This window comes from Podarcis raffonei, chromosome 2 (assembly GCF_027172205.1).
Source record: "Podarcis raffonei isolate rPodRaf1 chromosome 2, rPodRaf1.pri, whole genome shotgun sequence".
Classification (NCBI taxonomy): domain Eukaryota; kingdom Metazoa; phylum Chordata; class Lepidosauria; order Squamata; family Lacertidae; genus Podarcis; species Podarcis raffonei.
In genome coordinates this window covers 59,336,534-59,355,496 of record NC_070603.1, presented here as the reverse complement: position 1 = coordinate 59,355,496, position 18,963 = coordinate 59,336,534, and the positions used below count along the sequence as shown (strand labels likewise).

Genomic DNA, 18,963 nt, shown 5'->3' with positions numbered 1-18,963 from the left:
CGGGCTTCGGTGAGACGTGGCTGGCGCTCACACCCCCCCCCCCGGGACGCAAGGTTTGAACTGTGTGCTTTGCATGTGTGCGAGGAACTGCATTTAAACCACGCGGAGGTCTTCCTTGGCGATTTAAGGCTTTAATAATTGATATTAGCTTTTGTCTGCTTTTTATGAATTCAACACGTACCAGTCGCGTCCCATCCTACACCGTTAGTATGCGCACCATTGAATGTTTTCCACCTCCCTCCTGGTTTCATTATTTGGGTTCCACAGCTCTGAGCAGACAAACCAGTTAATCCGAATTCCTTGTGTACAAAGTGAATTGATCCCATGCACATTTACCTCGGAGTGAGCGCCGTTGAATTCAGTGAGACTTACTTCTGCATGAACAGACCTAGGATTGCGCTATTGGTAGATTTCAAAGTCGAGGGTACAACCATTTAACCTCAAGCCAGCAGTGTGCTGTTTTATACTAATTTATGTAACTCTCAAATTAAAAAATAATAATGCAGAAGCAGAAAGTATTCCAAAACAGAATACAGTACTACTGATGCGAAGCTTAGAATAGTCGTCGTCCCCCCCCCCCCAGTTATAGATGAGAGAACGGTTATATGTAAATGGACAAAAAATGAGGAAGACCAAGAAAGGGACACAGCTACGTTGATGCCTTTCTTACAAGGTATATCCTTCCTGCATTGGAGGGGGTTGGACTTGGTGACACTTGGGTTCCTTCCAACTCTACGGTTCTATGACCCTGAGATCAGGATAGACGCACAGTCCTAAGAAAATGTATTAGGGAGTATCCCCACCGGGCTTACTTCGAATTCACATGCACAAGAGTGGTCTGTTAGGGGCCTGTCTAATACTCTCTAGGGGAAAATGGAGGACTCAAAAGCGAGTCGTGTCCCATATTTTAAGATTATGAGTGCAATCGGAGAATAATTTACAACAGGTTTTTTCAGATTAGGTCATGGGCGTAGCCAGGATTTTTGTTGGCGGGGCGGGACTTGGTATGGGGGGCAGGACTTTCGTTAGGGGGCAGAACCGACGTGATTGGTCAGTTAGTTAAGTATTTCTATTGTTTTACTTGATCTAGGGGGCAGCTGCCCCCCTGCCCCACCCTTGGCTGCACCCATGTAAACGCACAGGTAAAATAAAGACTGCTGTCCTTAAGGAGTAAATTAAGGAGTAGCTCAATACATTTAGGAAGGCTTACTCCCATGCAAATATCCATAATTTTAGAAGGCTTCTCTTCCTTTTGCGCAGTTGTCTTCCTGCTGGCAAAATGGAGGTTGTAAGATCTTTGGGGCAGGAACTCTTTATTTAGGTATTTATTTTGTTTGTCGCTCTGTAAAATCATTAAAAATAACAGCCAAGCAAGCCTTAGTTTAAAAGTAAAAGGCGTGCCTCAATAGTGAACAGAATGATGTAGGCCAACTCAAGCGCAGCTTGAAGCTTTATTCTGCCTTTCAATTTTTTAGTATCTCCCTCCTCCCGCTCCTTCCAGCCATTTTCCGAGCTGCACCTTCTTGTGCAGATAGAACTTATCTCTCCTGACGAGATAGAAATGGCTATTGTTCTTGTTTGTTGTCTGGAAGAGGAGAATGGGCACATCATTCAACGCCACCCACAGTCTCATTGTCTTCTTGATAAAACAGTTACATATTTTCCTTAGAAATCTTGGGGCATATTTTGCTTTGGCAAGCAGCGCACAAATCGAAGTATAGCTGGTGAGTCTGAAATGAGGGGGCTCAAGTTGCGTAAATAATAATAAAAAAAACGTTTCTCCCTAATTTCCTAACTCTCTGCTTCCTCCACGGGAGAGAGCACAGTCCCAAGTCAACCAACGTCCAAAAGTCTTCCTACGAGTTTTTTTTTCAGAACTTGCCATCCACGCGTACATGTTTGTGTGCAATGAATTATACCGTATTAAGGATGCCATCCCGCTGGGAGAAAGTCCCATTAAACTCAGGGGGACTTACCTCTGAGTAGACATACATAGGCTTACCTTGTTATTCATTAACCAACTGTCCTCATTCGGAGACATATGCAACCAGAGCCTGTGCATTTTTAAAAAATAATAATAATTCACGGATGTTAAGTCGCATTGAATCCAATGAAATTTACTCCCCAGTAACTGTCCATAAAGCATAACAATTAGGACAAGTTCTGTCGAGAGTTACGCATCCCGCCCCGCCCCCCTTCTCCTTTCTTGGCTGGAAGCGTTTCTTACGGAACCCAGTTGGTCTTGGCAATGTCTTGGGCAACGCAACGCAACGCAATACTCCTGCCGGGAAGGGAAACCCCGACAAGGGCACAGGATTGCTTGCCGGAGTGAACCGGCTCAAGGACCAGTTCAAGTCCCATTTAAAGCCACCTGATTAACTGGCACGTGTGAATTCGTCAATCGATTGTATCAGCCAGCGATTGCTCTCAGCCCTGTTCCGGGCGCTTAGATTGTAGCCAGACCAAAATCTCACCCTTGAGGTTCATGCAGCCATCCAACTCTTTGCCCTACTGAAAGTACGATGGACTGACTGGGAATATCAGTCAGTTAAAATATTGCTTGCTAAACGTCTCAGGAAATAAGGAGTTTTTATTGTTTTAAAAAACACAAAATAATATCCATGTCGTCCTAGGAGCGTTTGTGGAGCTTGTGCGTCAGAAGACTTGCCTAATATATAAACTAGTAGTTCATTATAATAGGCTTCTCCTTGGAATTTGAGAGGAAACGGTGTCACTTACTCTTTAACGATTTTCAATAATTTATCGGCGAAACATGAGTCTGTTTAGCGCTAATAAACCTGCAGAAAATCGAGCGGGGGGGGGGCGGGGAGGCGGAATTCCACATTTTGCTGCCAGGTGGCTTTTAAGTGAGATCCAAGGGTTACTGTCCTGCGCATAATACCCTGTTTAGTAATCAGCTCTATATTATAACTTAACTGGTTTATGGATCTGTACAAGGTGGGCGGGGAAACTTTCTTTAAAAAGGAATCATCAAGTTTTTAAACACACATACATTGTGGGCTGCTAGTTTGAACATTAGAAAACAACTGAGAAATTAGCCGTCGCAAAACGACCAAGCGGTGGAGGGAAATCGCCCAGTCTGAACGTTCATGGGATCGAGTTAGACTTTATTGTAAAAACCCACAAATACATAGGCATACGGATCCAGAGCGCATAGGAGCTCCTGGACGTACAGATCCAGCTCAACAACTCTAGGTATTTTTCTTGTACACAGATAGGGGGCGGAGGTCAGGCAGGGAAGCCTATTTGCAACCTTCCACAATTTTGGCTCAGAACAGCTCCAAGCAGCGCCATCCGGAAACCCCAAACCGCGTTTCACACGTACCACTTTTAAGCCACCGCGTCCCACCCTTGGCATTTGAACTATACAAATACCTTTGCTCCGTGTTTTTAATTGATTGATGGCCAGGTAGGAAGCTTGATTTACAATCGCATTTCAGCCTTCTCGTGAGTGTGTTGTGATGAACTTTATGTCCGGAGCACATTTTTGTTCCCAGGGGAATGCAGGCATTTGGGAAGAGCTTCTTGCGACGTTTAAACCTCCCTGTAGGAACAAGGCTTGTAGTAAAAAACGGTGCAGCCCCGTTGTCGCAAGACCAACAGACTGCGTCCCAACCACACATTCACTTGCATTTTCAGCCAAAGCAAACATGCTTGCAGCTTCGAAATTTAGGCTTAGATCCGGATTTATAGCCAGGTTTTAACTGGAGGAACTCCTTCTAGCCTGATCCCAGACTCGGGAAAGAAAACAAGTCGTGTAGAAGTTTACTGCGCAACCTTCTACGTTTCACTGATAAAACAGAGGGACTTGCTCCCTAATAAATGCGTTTAAGGCCGCAGATTTGGGCCGCAATCCCTATACACCTTTTCCTGGGAGTAAGTCGCCTCCCGAGCTCAATGGGACACTTCTGAGGAGGCGTGTATAAGATGTCAGGCTCGGGGTCCTGGTTCTGGATAGCATTGTTGCAGATGGGCCGTTGCAACCATTCTGACACCGGGACCCTCAACACATTAAAAGAAAACAGGTTTGTCGTTGTGGATTTACTTACTTCCACTTAAGCGCCTTGGCACTTTTCGTAAAAGGAAAGTTACCTGCCGGGAAAAAGGCCTTCAGATGTGTGGTCGCCGTGGGAAGCAAAGGGTTAATCGGTTCAGGGTAATTTCGGTCTTCAGTAGGAAGGTTGCTGGAATTCCTTGAACGCAAACAAACCTCAGACCTTTCAGGAAAGCGAGAGCTGGGATGCAATGACCTTTTAAAGCGCGGCTCTGGCCCACAATCTGGTTCAATTCGGGCTGGTTTGTTCGGTTTATGCCCCCTTGGCTGGAACTGCACAAGCCGAGTACTCCGGCTTAACGGTTTCGCTGGTCGGCTCCCCTGTGCAGGCCGCCCTTGCTGCTGTTTCCCCTAGTCACCAAATCTGGATTTAATAATCACGAGAGAGATAAGTGAGAACTGCACTGCTGCTGTTAACGCACAACCCTGCTTGCATCCCTGAATCAAATCCCATTTGCCTCTGGGAGGAAGACCCGCGCCGATTCCAACCGAATCTGCTTCCGCCGGATCAGAGTAAGGAACCCGTGTTGCCGTCAGGGCAGAGGTCTAGGGCCTCTAGAGGTCTAGGATCCCACTCGGCAGAATCAGTAGCAGGGCCCCCAAATGCAGCCTGGCTGGCCTATCAAGTCAGGGAAGTAAAACACTCCGCCATCTGGGGGAAAAAACCAAGAACTCCAAAGCCCTTTAGGCTGCAATCCTGTACACTTCCCATTGAGTTCGGTGGAGTTTACTTCTGAAAAGTCATGTATGGAGTTTCACTGTCAATCCAGAGCCTGAAATTGCGTGGCTGCGCCATTGAGCTGAGCCAACGCGAGAAAGATCTACGGTGTTCAATGACACGACTTCTAGATAGCCCACACAAGTGATTTAGGATTGCGTCCCACGTCTTTCAGCCCGATCCTAAATCCACTGAGTGGGCATAGGATGAATGTGGGGAATGGCAGGGCGTCTGCTCTGCGTGCAGAAGAACCCAGGTTCAATTCTCAACATCTCCAGGTAGGGCTGCGGGAAACCCCCGTCTGACATCCTGGAGAGCAGCTGCCAACTGTGTAGATAATACTGGACCATATAGGACCGTATCCTGTGTTCTTGATAGTCTTGAACAGAGAAAGTGCTACTGAAATACAAGCAGGTGGACCTTCTCCCCCCAGCCTCTCCGCCCCGCCAGGTTTGCTCCAAGGACCCCTCCTGCCTTCTTCATTCATCCTCTATAGTACACCCTCAAGGATGTGCAGGCTCGCATCTCCGACACCTGCCTTCCCATCTGTGCCCATCTTCCTCCTTTCTCCTGCTGGCTCATTCCCAACCTTTTGCCTCCTGTGTTCGGCCTTCCCAAGCCTCTTGGACCCCTTTCGCTCGATACAGGCCCTGAATTCCTCGCCCCACCAGATCCTCCTAAAATTGACTCTCTGTTCTGTAGTTGTTCCCCAACAAGCCAACGACAACAAAAAGGCTTCCAACGAAGCTTTTAAGGGTTGCCGTATGTCCTCTATCTCCAGGACACGTCCTGTTTTTCATGGGTATGTAAAATGAGAGTCGTCATTGCAATCCATAGTTAAAAGTCGGCAAATGTGTCCTCTTTTTTGCTCTCCAAAATATGTGCATTGGAATGGCTCTTAGTTTATTTTTTTTAAAAATGTTTTCGGGTGTTTTGGTTGTTTTATGGTTTCTGTCTTTGCCGCCCTGGGCACCTTTAGGAGGGAGGGCGAAATATAAATTTAATAAATAAATCTATAATAACATAAGAAAAAAACTCCGGTTTAGCACACTTTCCCATAAGGCGCCCAACGCATTCATAGGAGAATTTCCCCGTGGAAAATGGAGCCAGCCCCCTCAAAACGTCCTGACATAGGACGATCAGTGGACGCTGTCGAGGGCGCCAAGTTGAGAGCCCGCTGGACCGGGATTAGTTCCAGCCTGTGACGTCATGCGCGTGCATTAAAGGAGCTTGGTGACATCACCCTTCAGCTGCAGCTTCCAAATGATAGACACGTGGGGCAGAAAGAGCGTCTAATTAAATAAGAATTAAAAAATAACCTACTAAGATTAAAGAAGAAAACCCACTTTGAACATAAGTTTACCATGAATTGCGCGGCAAGATTAGTTTAGCACAAACGTGCAATCTCTATATTTTACTGGCGAAATATTTGGGAGAGTGGGTTAGATGTTTCTTGTGGACTCAAATAAGAGCACCAACAACAAGACAGGTCTCTGTAAGGCCTTTATTTCTGAGATCCCACGTCCACGCACGTTATATGGTCGCAATTTCAGATTGAAACGTATATCCTGCGTGAGTGTGTCCTTTGATGCTTCTGCTTTAAAAGGGAAAAAAGACAAAGCTATCAGAACCGTTTAACTAATGAAATCTTGTTCATCTGCCATCCTCTCCGTCCATTCCTTCATTTGAACCGGCGCTCTTCCGTCATACCAACTAGTATGAGTGGGAAAACATGACAAGAGATATAGTCCACTACTTCATTGGACCCCCTTACTATATACAGATGAAATAGCATGGGAGAACACAGGTTTTGGGCTGTATCCAACGAAGAGTAGCGGCATTAAAGTCAATGGAGGCAAATTAGTGGTGCTTCTCCATAGTGAGCAGGACTAGCACTGGTTGGCTACAACAAATATCCTTCTAGTGGGTTTACAAATTCGTAAAAGTAACTGCCACTTGAGGAAATCCTGTAATCCTATTCATGCTGACCTGGAAGAAAAATCCCAAGGAAACCAATGGGAATTGCTTCCCAAATATGCTTAGGAATGTGTGTGAAACAAAGGCAGGACGTTTAAGCGCCCTTCCTCGCAAGCCCCACCGAAAGCTACGGAAGGCCTCCAAAGCAAGGCAGACACATTTGGGATCGGCGGCCATGTTTTTAATAACGTGCGCCACCTTTTACGACACCACAGTGGCGTAGTGTGGGGGGTGCAGGGGGGCCGGCCGCACCGGGCGCAACCCGGGCGGGTTAGGGTTAGGGGGCGCAAATCCACGGGTTAGGGGGCGCAAATTACTTGCCTTGCCCCGGGTGCTGACAACCCACGCTACGCCACTGCGACACCAACCCTGTAAGGTTGGGCCAATATCTCCATTTTCCCTATTAGCTAGAGATAACAAGAGTCGCTTGGTGAGATTCGAACCCGCCACCTCCTGGTTCCCAGCATCGCCGCACGAAACTGCTCTTGGCTGGCGAGAGAGGCGAGACGGGTTGAGATCGACCGCGGTGACAATCGCAGGCTGCCTCGGTAGTTTTTCCACTCGGCTAAGGCTGCTAACCAACCGACGGCGGTTGTTTGGTTGTTTGGCTTGGAAGATCTCTCCAAGCCACAAACCCCGGAGGCTCCGCTGGGAGATTTCGTTGAAAGCCACGGGTGGGTCTCTCTCCTCTCTCTCTCTCTGCAATGGAAAAGGCTGGTGTAAGTTTTGACAGCTCAAAGAGGAGGGAAGCAGGAGCTCCGCTGGCACCAACCGGCTGCCTCCGGATGCCCCTCCGCGCTCGGAAAAGATGACAGGCCGACACGGATCTATTTGAAAGGCGCCAGGAGGGGAGAGCGAGCGCCGAGTACCGGCCGGGGACCCTTTGGGTTGCAGAGTCGCACCAGCCACTTGGCAGAGCCCAGCGCTGGGTGCCACTCTTTTAAGGGATCGAGGGTTTAATTCAGACCCCTAGGCATCTCTACAAGAGCTGACGCACCCAGTTAAAAATATCACTTTTACGTACTCGGAGATTCAGTCCCATTGCCCCCGTTACAGCTGATCTGTGCCTATGGACGTCTGTGTGGGGCGGGCCCACATCAAGGCAACCCTCTTCCCACGTCCCCAAATATGCATCTGCACCCATCATTTGCTTGGAGTTTGGTGTTTTCAGACACCACCAGGCCTTGTAGCTCACGCATCCAATTCTCTTCAGTGAAAAGAAATTGATTTCCAGAAGGGGATAATTGGGGATGAGGGGTTGCTTCTTTTGGAAGCAAACCCCCTTAGTCCATGAGCACGTTTTCCTGGCCAGAAAACTCAGGCAGCCACACTCGATCGTGAGCATCGCTCCTTGAGAGTAAGCAACGCTGCATAGAATCAGTAGTATTCCAAATAAATGTCTCCCCCCCCCCCCAAGGAGGGCTGAGGTGTTAACCAGATGCTATTTCGAAAGGAGCAAAGAGTTTCATATCAAAGGGTCAGGCTGCAAAATGGGTCAGGGAGGAAGAGAGAGGGCGAACAGGATAGTTAGAAGTCGAAGGATCTTCCTCTTGGCGTTCAAACATCCTGCAGAACTTTGCATTCAAAGAGATGGTCCTGCAGTGGACTGTGGGGGCTGTACTTTTTCTGGTGGGACCAGCGCCCAGCCACTTTACAAGACTGCAATTCTCCAGGCCTCTTTGGACAGGCTATGATTTTGAAGCTGGTTTTAAATTGGCTGCAGGAGTGTCAACACTTAAAGGCAATTATGCCAGAAGACCCTGAGCTGTTGCATCTTTGGCACAGGAGGTCGTGGTTTCAAAGAATTCTCTCTTAGCTTCTGAAAGTTAGTTCCTCTTTGGTGGCTGCTTTGGCTACTGACTAGGCCCTATTAAATAAAGGAATCCAGTCGGTCCCTGTAACTACTGATTGTAATAATTAATACAGGGACTGGCGATTCTGATTTTAATTGTACAGTATTTTACTGTCTCTCTGACACTGGCTGCTGTATTTAAAAATGTTGTGACCTGCCCCAAGGTTCCCATGTGATAAGGGACGGCATATCAATCCTATTAATAGATATGGTAAAAAGAAGTGACCTTAGGCAGACAAAAGTTCTGATTCCATGAGGACTCTCAGCCTTTCAGTAAGCCACCCAGAGTGGCTGGGAAACCCAGCCAGATGGGTGGGGTATAAATAATAAAATGATGATGGTGAAATAATGGTAGGAAGGGGAAAGGATGGAGCTCAGCAGCAGAGCAGGTGCTTTGCATGCAGAACTTCGGTCTCCAGCATCTCCAGGTATGGCTGAGAAAAGAATCCCATCTGAAACCCTGGAGAGCACCTCCAGTCAGCATAGACAGTGCTAAGCTAGATGGACCAGTGGACTGACGTGATGAAAGGCGGCTTCCTGTGTTCCTAGGAAGACTTGCCTCTTCCACTGTTTATTTATTTAATTATTCATTCATTGCATTTATATTCCACCTTTCATCTATAGAGCCCAATGTGGAGCCCCCTCCTCATTTAATCCCCACAACAACCCTGCGAGGTACAAGACAGTAACTGGCCCAAGGTAAACCAGTGAGCTTCGTGGCCAAGTGGGGATTTGAACCCCAGAGTCTGGCACTCTGACCACTGCACTATGCTGCTGCACACGTTGTGGCATATTGCAATTTCAAAGTCCTCAGTTCTTCCCTGTGAAGATTTAAAATGCCCTAGAGATTTACATTTTCCTCTATGTTTTCTTGATTCTGTTCTCTCTCTATGCTAGGAAATCTATTCCACTGGCATGGCTCCCCACCCCATAGCTGACGTTGTCTTTCATTGAGTCACACCACTGGATAATCAAGCTCCTTGGGGGTGTGGAACCTGGTGCCCTCCCAAAGTTGTTGGGCTGCAACTTCTATCATATTTAACCATTGGTCATGCTGGCTGGGGCTTATGGGAACTGGAGACCAACATCCAGAGGGCCACTGGTTCTCCTCCTCTTACCTACCCTGTCCCCTAACAGATCCTCAAAAACAGTATGCCACAGACTTGTTTCGTCCAGATACAGTGGTACCTTGGGTTACAGACGCTTCAGGTTACAGACTCCGCTAACCCAGAAATAGCACCTCAGGTTAAGAACTTTGCTTCAGGATGAGAACAGAAATTGTGCTCCGGTGGCACAGCGGCAGCAGGAGGCCCCATTAGCTAAAGTGGTGCTTCAGGTTAAGAACAGTTTCAGGTTAAGAACGGATTAAGTATGTAACCAGAGGTACCACTGTACTTGGCTTGGAAATGCTAGTGACTAAACCTAGAAATATATGTTCTACCACTGACCCCTCCATAGTGCCTATATTAGGATCTCCTAACCCTAAAAGGTCACAAACTTTCAACAGAACTCTTTGTCAGACTGTATGTCAAGCAAAAGGTGGGGGGGCGTTGAGGAACATATCATGGTTAGAGAGGCCCAAGTTGTGTGTTTAAAACACAAATTATGAACTGGGCCTTTTGCAAAATACCCTGCAACTTCTTATTTTCTCTTTTCATCTATTTCATTTATTCTTTTTTGCTTAACATCCAGCCCAAATAAGAGCTATGCTGAACTCACACTCTTTCTCATGGCTTTCTGATGACATGGTTGAAAGGTAACACAGGAATCACAGTTACTTTTTGCAAAAGTTTCAAAAAGAGAGAGAGATAAAGCTTCCTTGTCCTTTGCACCTGCCCAAATGCCATCTTCTGTGACTGTCACAGGCCCTGTCTCCCTTTGCCACAGCAGCTTCCCATATCAGGCTTTCTAACGCAGACTGCAGCCTCCCTCCCTCCCAGCCCACTCAGCTGATCATTGAAGAAGAGATAAGGGCAATTCAGTCCCTTTGTGTTAACTTTCAGTGAAACAATGCAGAGGGCGTTCCTCAAGAAAATAAACTTCGAAGTCTCAGGTAGCTTGCCCTGGAGCATTTTCGGTGAAGTTTGTCAATGTTGATTTTGCAGCAAATGAGTTGCGACCCTCTGATTTAGATTGGAGACTTGTCATTTCTCCACCACAACATGCCGTTTTTCTTTTTTAAAAAAAGGTTGATTCAATCATATTTCTACCCACAAGCAAATTAAGAGAAAACATGGATTTTAACTGATTGATGCATTGTGCAGTGATAAACACAGACACTGGGAAATTATCCCTTTAGATTTCAGATGAATGCTCTTTACAATTTGATTGCCAATACCAGGGGACAGACTGTGGCTGAGACGTCAAGAATCTGCCTTGCAGGCAAGAGGTCCCAGCTTCAGTCCCTGGCATCTCCAGGTACGATAGAGAAAAGAGCCAGCGTAGTGTAGTGGTTGGAGTGCTGGACTAGGACCTGGGAGACCAGGGTTCAAATCCCTGTTCAGCCATGAATCTCGCTGGGTGACCTTGGGCCAGTCACTCGCTTTCAGCCTAACCTACCTCACAGGGTCCTTGTGAGGACAAAATGGGGAGAAGTATGGGACTTGGGTGCCGCTGTGGGTTAAACCACAGAGCCTAGGACTTGCTGATCAGAAGGTTAGTGCTTTGAAATCCCTGTGACGGGGTGAGCTCCCGTTGCTCGGTCCCTGCTCCTGCCAACCTAGTAGGTCTAAAGCACGTCAGAGTGCAAGTAGATAAATAGGTACCGCTCAGGCGGGAAGGTAAACGGCATTTCCGTGCACTGCTCTGGTTCGCCAGAAGCAGCTTAGTCATGCTGCCCACATGACCCGGAAGCTGAACGCCGGCTCCCTCGGCCAATAAAGCGAGATGAGCGCTGCAACCCCAGAGTCGGTCACCACTGGACCTAATGGCCAGGGGTCCCTTTACCCTTTACCTTTATGCCATATTGAGTTCCTTGGAGGAAAGGCGTGATATTAAAGAAGTAAGTAAAACTCCCACCTGAAACCCAATGTAGAGCCTAGCCTGAAATCCAGGAGAGCTGCAGCCGTCCAGTGCAGGCAATACTGATTTAGACAGACCAGTGATGTGATGGCAGCTTCCTGTGTTTCTGTAACTTCCATTTCCCAGCTGGTCCAACCAGCTCATGGGTAGTTGTCTCAATGGCACTTTGCCATAACCATGGAAGATCAGAAAGCGAGGGGATCCGCATCCTTTGGAATCAAGCAGTGCCCCGATCATCCCTTTGTAAAACTAATATAAAATTTAAATTAAAAAGGGAATAAATGAGGGCTGGGGAGATTAGAACGTATTGTGTTTTTTTTATGCTGGGTTTCATTTCCGAAACGAAATGAGCCTGCCGTGGAGGTTACATCCGCTGACCCTTAACTTGTGGGGGGGGGATGCGTGCGAAGCCAAAGACGCACCGAACATGGTTAGGGACCCCGTTGTGGCTTCACACAGGAGACAAGACAGCGCGCTAATTATGACACAGGATCATGTGCCGGATTCAATGCATGCCCTCAAAGAAACGAGTTCGTTTTCCAGGTGCCACAGCACTCTTGGTCTGTTAGCTGCTGCCGATTGATAAGCCTCATATGGGAGAAACCCAGTTGTGTTTTCTATTAGCTTCCGACGTGAATCGGGAGAGGAAGCGGGTTTCGAGACCTAGTTTGTTTGGGGAAATCGATGTTCTTGATTTAGGGTGCATCCTTTCTGAGGGAAATTGGATTTCGTGAAAGAAAGGGCAGGTTGCATTTGTGCAGCCCAAATCTCCAGGCTTGGTTTCACACCTTTCTCGCCCATGCGTTGCTGCTGGAGGGGCGATAAGAAGGGATTAACTCAAGGAGACGAAATTGCCGTGGACTTTGGGAGTTTCGGTTAAGCAAACTGACTTCTGGAGCGCTTGTCTTTTATTTTCTTTTGGAAAACTCCACTCCCAATCCACACACACACCCCCACAAAACAAACTGGGCTCCTTGTGTCTGAAATCAGCACAGGCAAATATTTTGTCTCTTTAAAACACAGTCCAGAGGTCGTAGTTTTGGGACTGGACCCCGGGGGGAGGAAGAGACGCAGATAATAAAAGAATAAATACCCTAGTGGGGTGTTTCTGAGAGCTCCGTCCCAGAGCTCCGTGGCGCTTTGTCAACAGAAACCGTCATAACGATGGCAGAGAATGCGGGTCACTGGCGGTGCATTTGTTTAACAGATCACCCGCACCATTGCACCACTTAGGGAAGGGCCGTGGCTCAGGGGCAGAGCATCTGCTTCGCATTGCAACACGTCCCGCGTTCAATCCCAGGTGGGGCTGGGAATGTCCTGTTCCTGGAACCCTCGAGATGCTGCTGGACTCATGGTCTGACTCAGTAAACGGCAGCATCCTATGTTCATGAAAAATAGTTTCCAAGCGGAGCCAGGGGGGAGCTCAAATTCTGAGTTCCTTCACAGCCCATGATGCAGCTGGAGTTAAACTGCTGGGTCCTGTTGGCCTCAAGAACGGATGTCAAGAGAAAACACTCCGTATAGCTCAGGTTCTTACAGCATGGTGCTGATAACGCCAAGGTTGCGAGTTCGATCCCCATATGGGACAGCTGCATATTCCTGCATTGCAGGGGGTTGGACTAGATGATCCTCAGGGTTCCTTCCAACTCTACAGTTCTGTGCTTCTATGGATGATTTATCCCCACCCGCCACTTCAGCTTGGTGGATCCGGCTTCCCAGCAGCCTCTGGTGACACAACCCCCGGGCAAGTCTCTTCTTGACACTCGAACCGCCTTTGGCACCTGATTCCGGAGTGATCCTGGTGTAGGCCACAGAGTTTGTTCTGAGGGATTTGTAGAGCGCAGGAGTTTCCCTGGGCGATCGACGCAAGGTTGTCCCGGCCACCCTGGAAGTTTTTTGCCCCTGTGATTTGAAGCGCCTTTCTAAGCTGTTGGTTTAGGATCCGAGCCTAAAGCAGCTGAAAAACGCAGGGATGTTGGATTAAGGCTGGAATCCTAGGCGCACTTACTTACAAGTAGCTTCTAAGGAAACCGGCGCTTTCAGAGCAAGTGGGTGGGTCGGTGGTTTCAAGAGAAGTGAGAGTGAAACGCTGAAGGGCCATTTTAACCGGGGAGTGGTTCGGCGGCCCTGAGTCCGCGTTAGAGCTGCGCGCTCTGGGGTTGTCTGGGAAAAGTCTGTTCAAGACAGTTCTCCAGTCTTCCTTTCGCACATTGGTTGGGGAGGGTGCGATTAAAGAAGAAAAGAGTCCAGTACAGGAATTTAGGGGTTTCCTAAACCGAAACTGACCTCCTGGGGCCCTTTTCCCTTTTTGGAAAACTTCCTCCAGTGACATTTCCCCGGAATATGGAGCATGAAGGTTAACCACAGATTTCTTCTTCTCTCTGAACGTATTTTGGGCCGAATCGAACCTGTTTGGAACCTGGGAGCTGGGAAACGAAGACGCCCTTTAGCTCAAGGGGGGAGGGAACCCGGGAACCTTCGGGTATTGTTGAACTATAGTTTCCAACAACCCTAGCCGGCATGACAATGGCAAGGGGTGATGAGGGCTGTTCCCCACTCCTGCTTTAGATAGTTGCCCATGATTCTATGTAACCCACACAGCCCTTTAAAACACACACATACACACACAGAGGTTTGTCTCTGATTTCAGTCTGTTGGGGAGACCATCCTTTCAGCATAGGCACTCGGCTTAGACCAGGGATGAAGGGAACCTGTGACCCTCCTGATGTTGCGAAACTCCGACTCCCATCAGCATCCCAGGCAGCCAATGGTCAGGCATGATGGGAATTGTAAGTCAAGCAGCATCTGGAGGACCACAGTTTCATCAGCCCTGCCAAGCAAGCAAGATCTTGCAAGGAGTGGCCTTCTCGACCCAAACCACCTCTATTTGGAACAAGGCCTCCTGATTGTTTTCAGGTGGAATAGTTTCCAAGAAATTGTGCTTAGGCTTGCAAATGGTAAAGTTGGCACCACTGAAGCACTCCCGGTGTTCCTTTTTCCGGGGTTACAGGAGGGATTTGGGATGCTCCACAATGGGGCGGGGAGGAGGCTTCCTTAAACAGGACACAGGGAAAGTTCCAGCTTCTGAGCTGATCTCTTTGTGATGCGATTTCTTTCTTTAACATCCACACTCGGCATTCCTATCCAAAAAAATGCATATTCCGTCCCCAACAGATAAGTTGTAAAGAAGAAGAATGCTAAATAACATTATAGCCTGCATTTATTGTTTAGCGTGGGTGAAAGACAAGACAGAGTGATAGGGGATGGGGGAAGATTCCGATCCTGAGCACTCTCCAGTGTATAGACGCAGAATCTATCCCCAGGCCCACATGCCTCAATCCCAGGTTTGTGCAAGAGCCCTTCCTAGGTGAAGGTGGAATTTAATATGCACCAACACTAAGAGTTATATACAGTGGTACCTCGGGTTACAGACGCTTCAGGTTACAGACTCCACTAACCCAGAAATAGTACCTCGGGTTAAGAACTTTGCTTCAGGATGAGAGCAGAAATCGCGCAGCGGTGGCAGCAGGAGGCCCCATTAGCTAAAGTGGTGCTTCAGGTTAAGAACAGTTTAGGTTAAGACCGGACCTCCGGAACGAATTACTGTAAGTTCTTAACCCGAGGTACCACTGTATATAGCCAACTAAAGGACTTATAAATGTAAGGTAGATTCATAGAATCGACTGGTTTATTGCTAGTAATGGTGCATATGCGAATGGTATTATAACTAGGTAGACATCAAACCACAACCGATCTACCGAGCCGGCCTCCTGGAGAGAAACATTTCAACATTGGTTGCCAGAGGATCTGAAAGTGGCGTTGTCTCTTTTTTAGTTTTGAGTGGGAGGAGGGAGAGCCAGGCTTTATATTCTGCCCTTGAGCCCAGTTTGGAGAAGAGATTTCAAGGAGTAGGAATAGGAAGAGCCTCTCCCCGATTTGAAATATTCGGTGGGCTTGCAGTGGGATCCAGAAGTTGGCCTCTCGGGCTGAGATGTGTGTGTGAATTCAGGGTGGTCGACAGATCTGTAAACAACTCATTAGGGAGTCACCAAAACGTATACACGCGCGCGCACGTGGTAGCTACGACCTTCCCATCATCATCCAACCTGCCCCAAAAGTGGCCCTGGGCTCCAAAATGGGACGAGATTAGGAGGCCAGTTTTAAGGCAACCGAGAGGAGAGTTTTAAACCACAGGAGCAAAAGGGATTATTATTCCAAACTGTAAGCCACAACCAGTTTCCCAAGTAGTCCTCCCGAAGTTGCATGGAATGAGAGCCTCGCACGTTGTGGCAATCCCTAATGGGCCTCCCGGTTGACTTGAAGAACGAGAATTTCAGTTCACGTGGGCTGCGATCCAAATGCTACGGGAAGGTCGGGAGACATTCCCACGGAATGCAAAGGCTGCATCCTCAAGCGGTACTGTTTTCGCCTCGCGAGGGAAAACTCCCCAAAGGCTCTACTTTTTAAAGAGATCAAAGGGTCTCAGAAACGAGTCCATCGCTCAGTTCAGCAACACTGGGGGCACCGCAACTTACTCAGGCAGGTGTTGGTAGGATCCCGCCAGAAAAGCCTCTCTTTTTAACCAAATAAATCCACTTCCCGCATTAAGGAAATCTCCGGCTGGCCTTCAAGAATAACAATTGGGCAGATTCTTATTCAGCCTCACGGCAATGCGGGCGAGGCGGGGGGGGGGGGCTGGGGCATGGATTCTTACACCTTCAGCCCAAAGGCTCCAGAAATGGCCAGGGGGGAAAGGCGTCGCCTTTCTTGCCCCATGAAAACAAATTATTTCCCGACTGCGCTCCCCGGTCGCCAGTTTACAGGCAGCTAGGCAAGTTCTTTCACTGATATATTTAAAGATAATATGTAACAAACTGAGAACTTTCCTATGTTCAACGTTTCCACGCCATCATTACAGTGGTACCTCGGGTTACATACGCTTCAGGTTACAGACTCCGCTAACCCAGAAATAGTACCTCGGGTTAACAATTTTGCTTCAGGATGGGAACAGAAATCGTGCTCCTGTGGCGCGGCAGCAGCAGGAGGTCCCATTAGCTGAAGTGGTGCTTCAGGTTAAGAACAGTTTCAGGTTAAGAACGGACCTCCGGAGCGAATTCAGTACGTAACCAGAGGTACCACTGTATATCAGTCCCAGAGAGAGTGTTTGGCTGGTGTGCTTTATCCTGCAAATTGGTGGGGGTCTTAATGAATACTTTAATTTGCTTTTTCTTTAAAATCTGTTGAGCATCACTGTACTTGGATTTTTCGATGGGGATTTATATCCAGGGGTGAAATATGTTCTCTGTCGCTCTTAAATTTATGGAGGGGCGCGGAGGGACCTCCGAACCCGTAGAAGAAGTTAGAACATCATGCCACCACCCTATCCGAAACCAGAGCAACTCGGCTGAATTCGTTCTCGTGCTCTCCCCCCCCCCCTTTGACCTTACACCACGAGCCCTAAGCAATAGCACACCCGTTTTGCACAACGGGATTTAATCCGAAAGAACTACACACCCCGGCTGGTTTTTGCGGCTTATGTCCTGTGCCTAAAAGTCGTTTAGGCTTGAGCAATCCTATCGGCACAGAAAGTTCTATTGGGAAGGTGAGACATGATAATCCCGAGCAAATCCGCACGTGAGCATCGAAATGGTGTTGAGAGCTCATCCCATGCCCCCACTTTTTTATCAGCAATCCTGTGCAGGTTTGCTCAGCAGCAAACCCTATTGTCTTCAGAAGGGCTCACTCCCAGGTTTGGGGAAGGAAGCCTTAAGGATCAATTTGGACTATCCCATCCCCGCCGCCGCCTCCCCAAAAAAGCCGCACAAGCCGATCCTATGGCCGGTTTACTGGCGGCTCAGCCTCTCGGTCTCCAACCAGCCTCGTTTACAGGTAAATTGGGACAGGAGTTCTTAGGAAGGAACTAATCCCCTTTGAAGTGGAGCATGCGCACTGGCAACCAAACAGTGGGCGCCGTATGATGCCACTTAAGTGGGGTGGGAGGCTTCGTGGATTCCAGTAGGATGTGGTTAAAAGCTATGACCGTTCCCTGGAGGAGACTGGAGGGGGTGGGGGGGGCGATCTACCTTTTCCCAGCCCCTCTCCTCCTCCTCCTCCTCCCCCCTCTCCGGTGATGTCAATGCCAGAAGGTCCCCTTTGGCTGGAATGGGACCTTGGCTTGCGCCATAAATCCTGGCAGGAGGCAGGCGCTGATGGAGAGGCAAGAGGAGCCACCTGATTGGCTCCAGGCTGCTCCGGGGCCTCGGTTCTTTTAAAGCCAAGCGAGGGGAGGCGAGGCAAGAGAGCGAGAGCAGCGCCAAACCACCCGGGAGAGAGGCGAGAGCGCTCCTTCCCCGGCGCGGTCTCTTTAAGAAATGCGCCCCGCCGCCAGCCCCCGAGAGCGCTCGCCTGGGCCGCCGGCTCGCAGGCAGCTCCCTTGAGGCCGCCCCAGCGTCGAAGGGAAGGCATCTCAGCGCGAGGAGGGACGGGGAGGTCTCGAACCTCGGCGAGGGAGGAGCTACGAGACAGCTTACAGACCTACGGGTGCGGGCAGCGCACTCGGAGCTCCCTCGCTCGCCAGCGGCCACCTCGCGCCACTGCGCTCTGCTGCTGCTGCTGCGCTCGGCCCCCCTGCTCTCCATCGAAGGGGCTGGCTGGCGCGGGGGGCTGCTGCCACTGCCCCGCATATGCAGCCAGAGCCCGTCGAGGCTTGGCGCCGCCTGTCCCGCAGCGAGCCAAGCCCAGCCCGGAGCCGAGTGGATTTAACCCGTCAAAATCAGAGCAAAACCCAAAAGCAGACTTCTCCTTTTGCAACCGCGGTGGAATAACCCTCGCCCTGTCTTGGGAAAGCAGCGCGCGCGCCTCCCCGAAGGCACAGGCTAGCACAACTGAGTTTTCTTCTTGCTATGGATTCCTTTAAAGGTGGGATGAATTTGGAAAGGGTTCCCGACGGCTTGAGAGCTCCCCAGGCGCCCCACGACATGGCTTCCAGCTTCCATTTGCAGAGATCGTCCGAGGCCAGGGAAGCGATCGAGAATTCCGCCAGCGAATCGTCCGACACCGAAGTCCCAGGTAAGGACTGACATCCTGCGAGTGGCGTCGTTCTTGGGGTTGTTTGCGTCACGTAAGAAAAGAGGGCAAATGCCTGCTTTCCTTACCAAGGGAAGATACACCGGAATTTTGTCTTTTAACCAAATAGGTGAATGCAGAACTATGTTAATCACCGAGAGGGAAAGAGGCGAGGAGGGATTAAAACTTTCTAACATAAAGTCGTATATTGCTCTCCACATCCAAGCGAAATATTGGCGTTGCACACGCACATAA

The 18,963-nt window shown here is 49.0% G+C and overlaps 1 protein-coding gene across 2 annotated transcripts in view; it reads left to right on the top strand.

The window, feature by feature from the left end:
• Positions 1–18,963, top strand: part of PITX1 (paired like homeodomain 1) — a 43,593-nt gene that overhangs the window by 8,679 nt on the left and 15,951 nt on the right. For both annotated transcript variants that reach the window (XM_053376849.1, XM_053376848.1), the window contains one exon: positions 18,562–18,711. In XM_053376849.1, coding sequence (XP_053232824.1) covers positions 18,567–18,711 — 145 coding nt within the window. In that variant the 5' untranslated portion in view covers positions 18,562–18,566. The remainder of the gene's footprint in view (positions 1–18,561; positions 18,712–18,963) is intronic.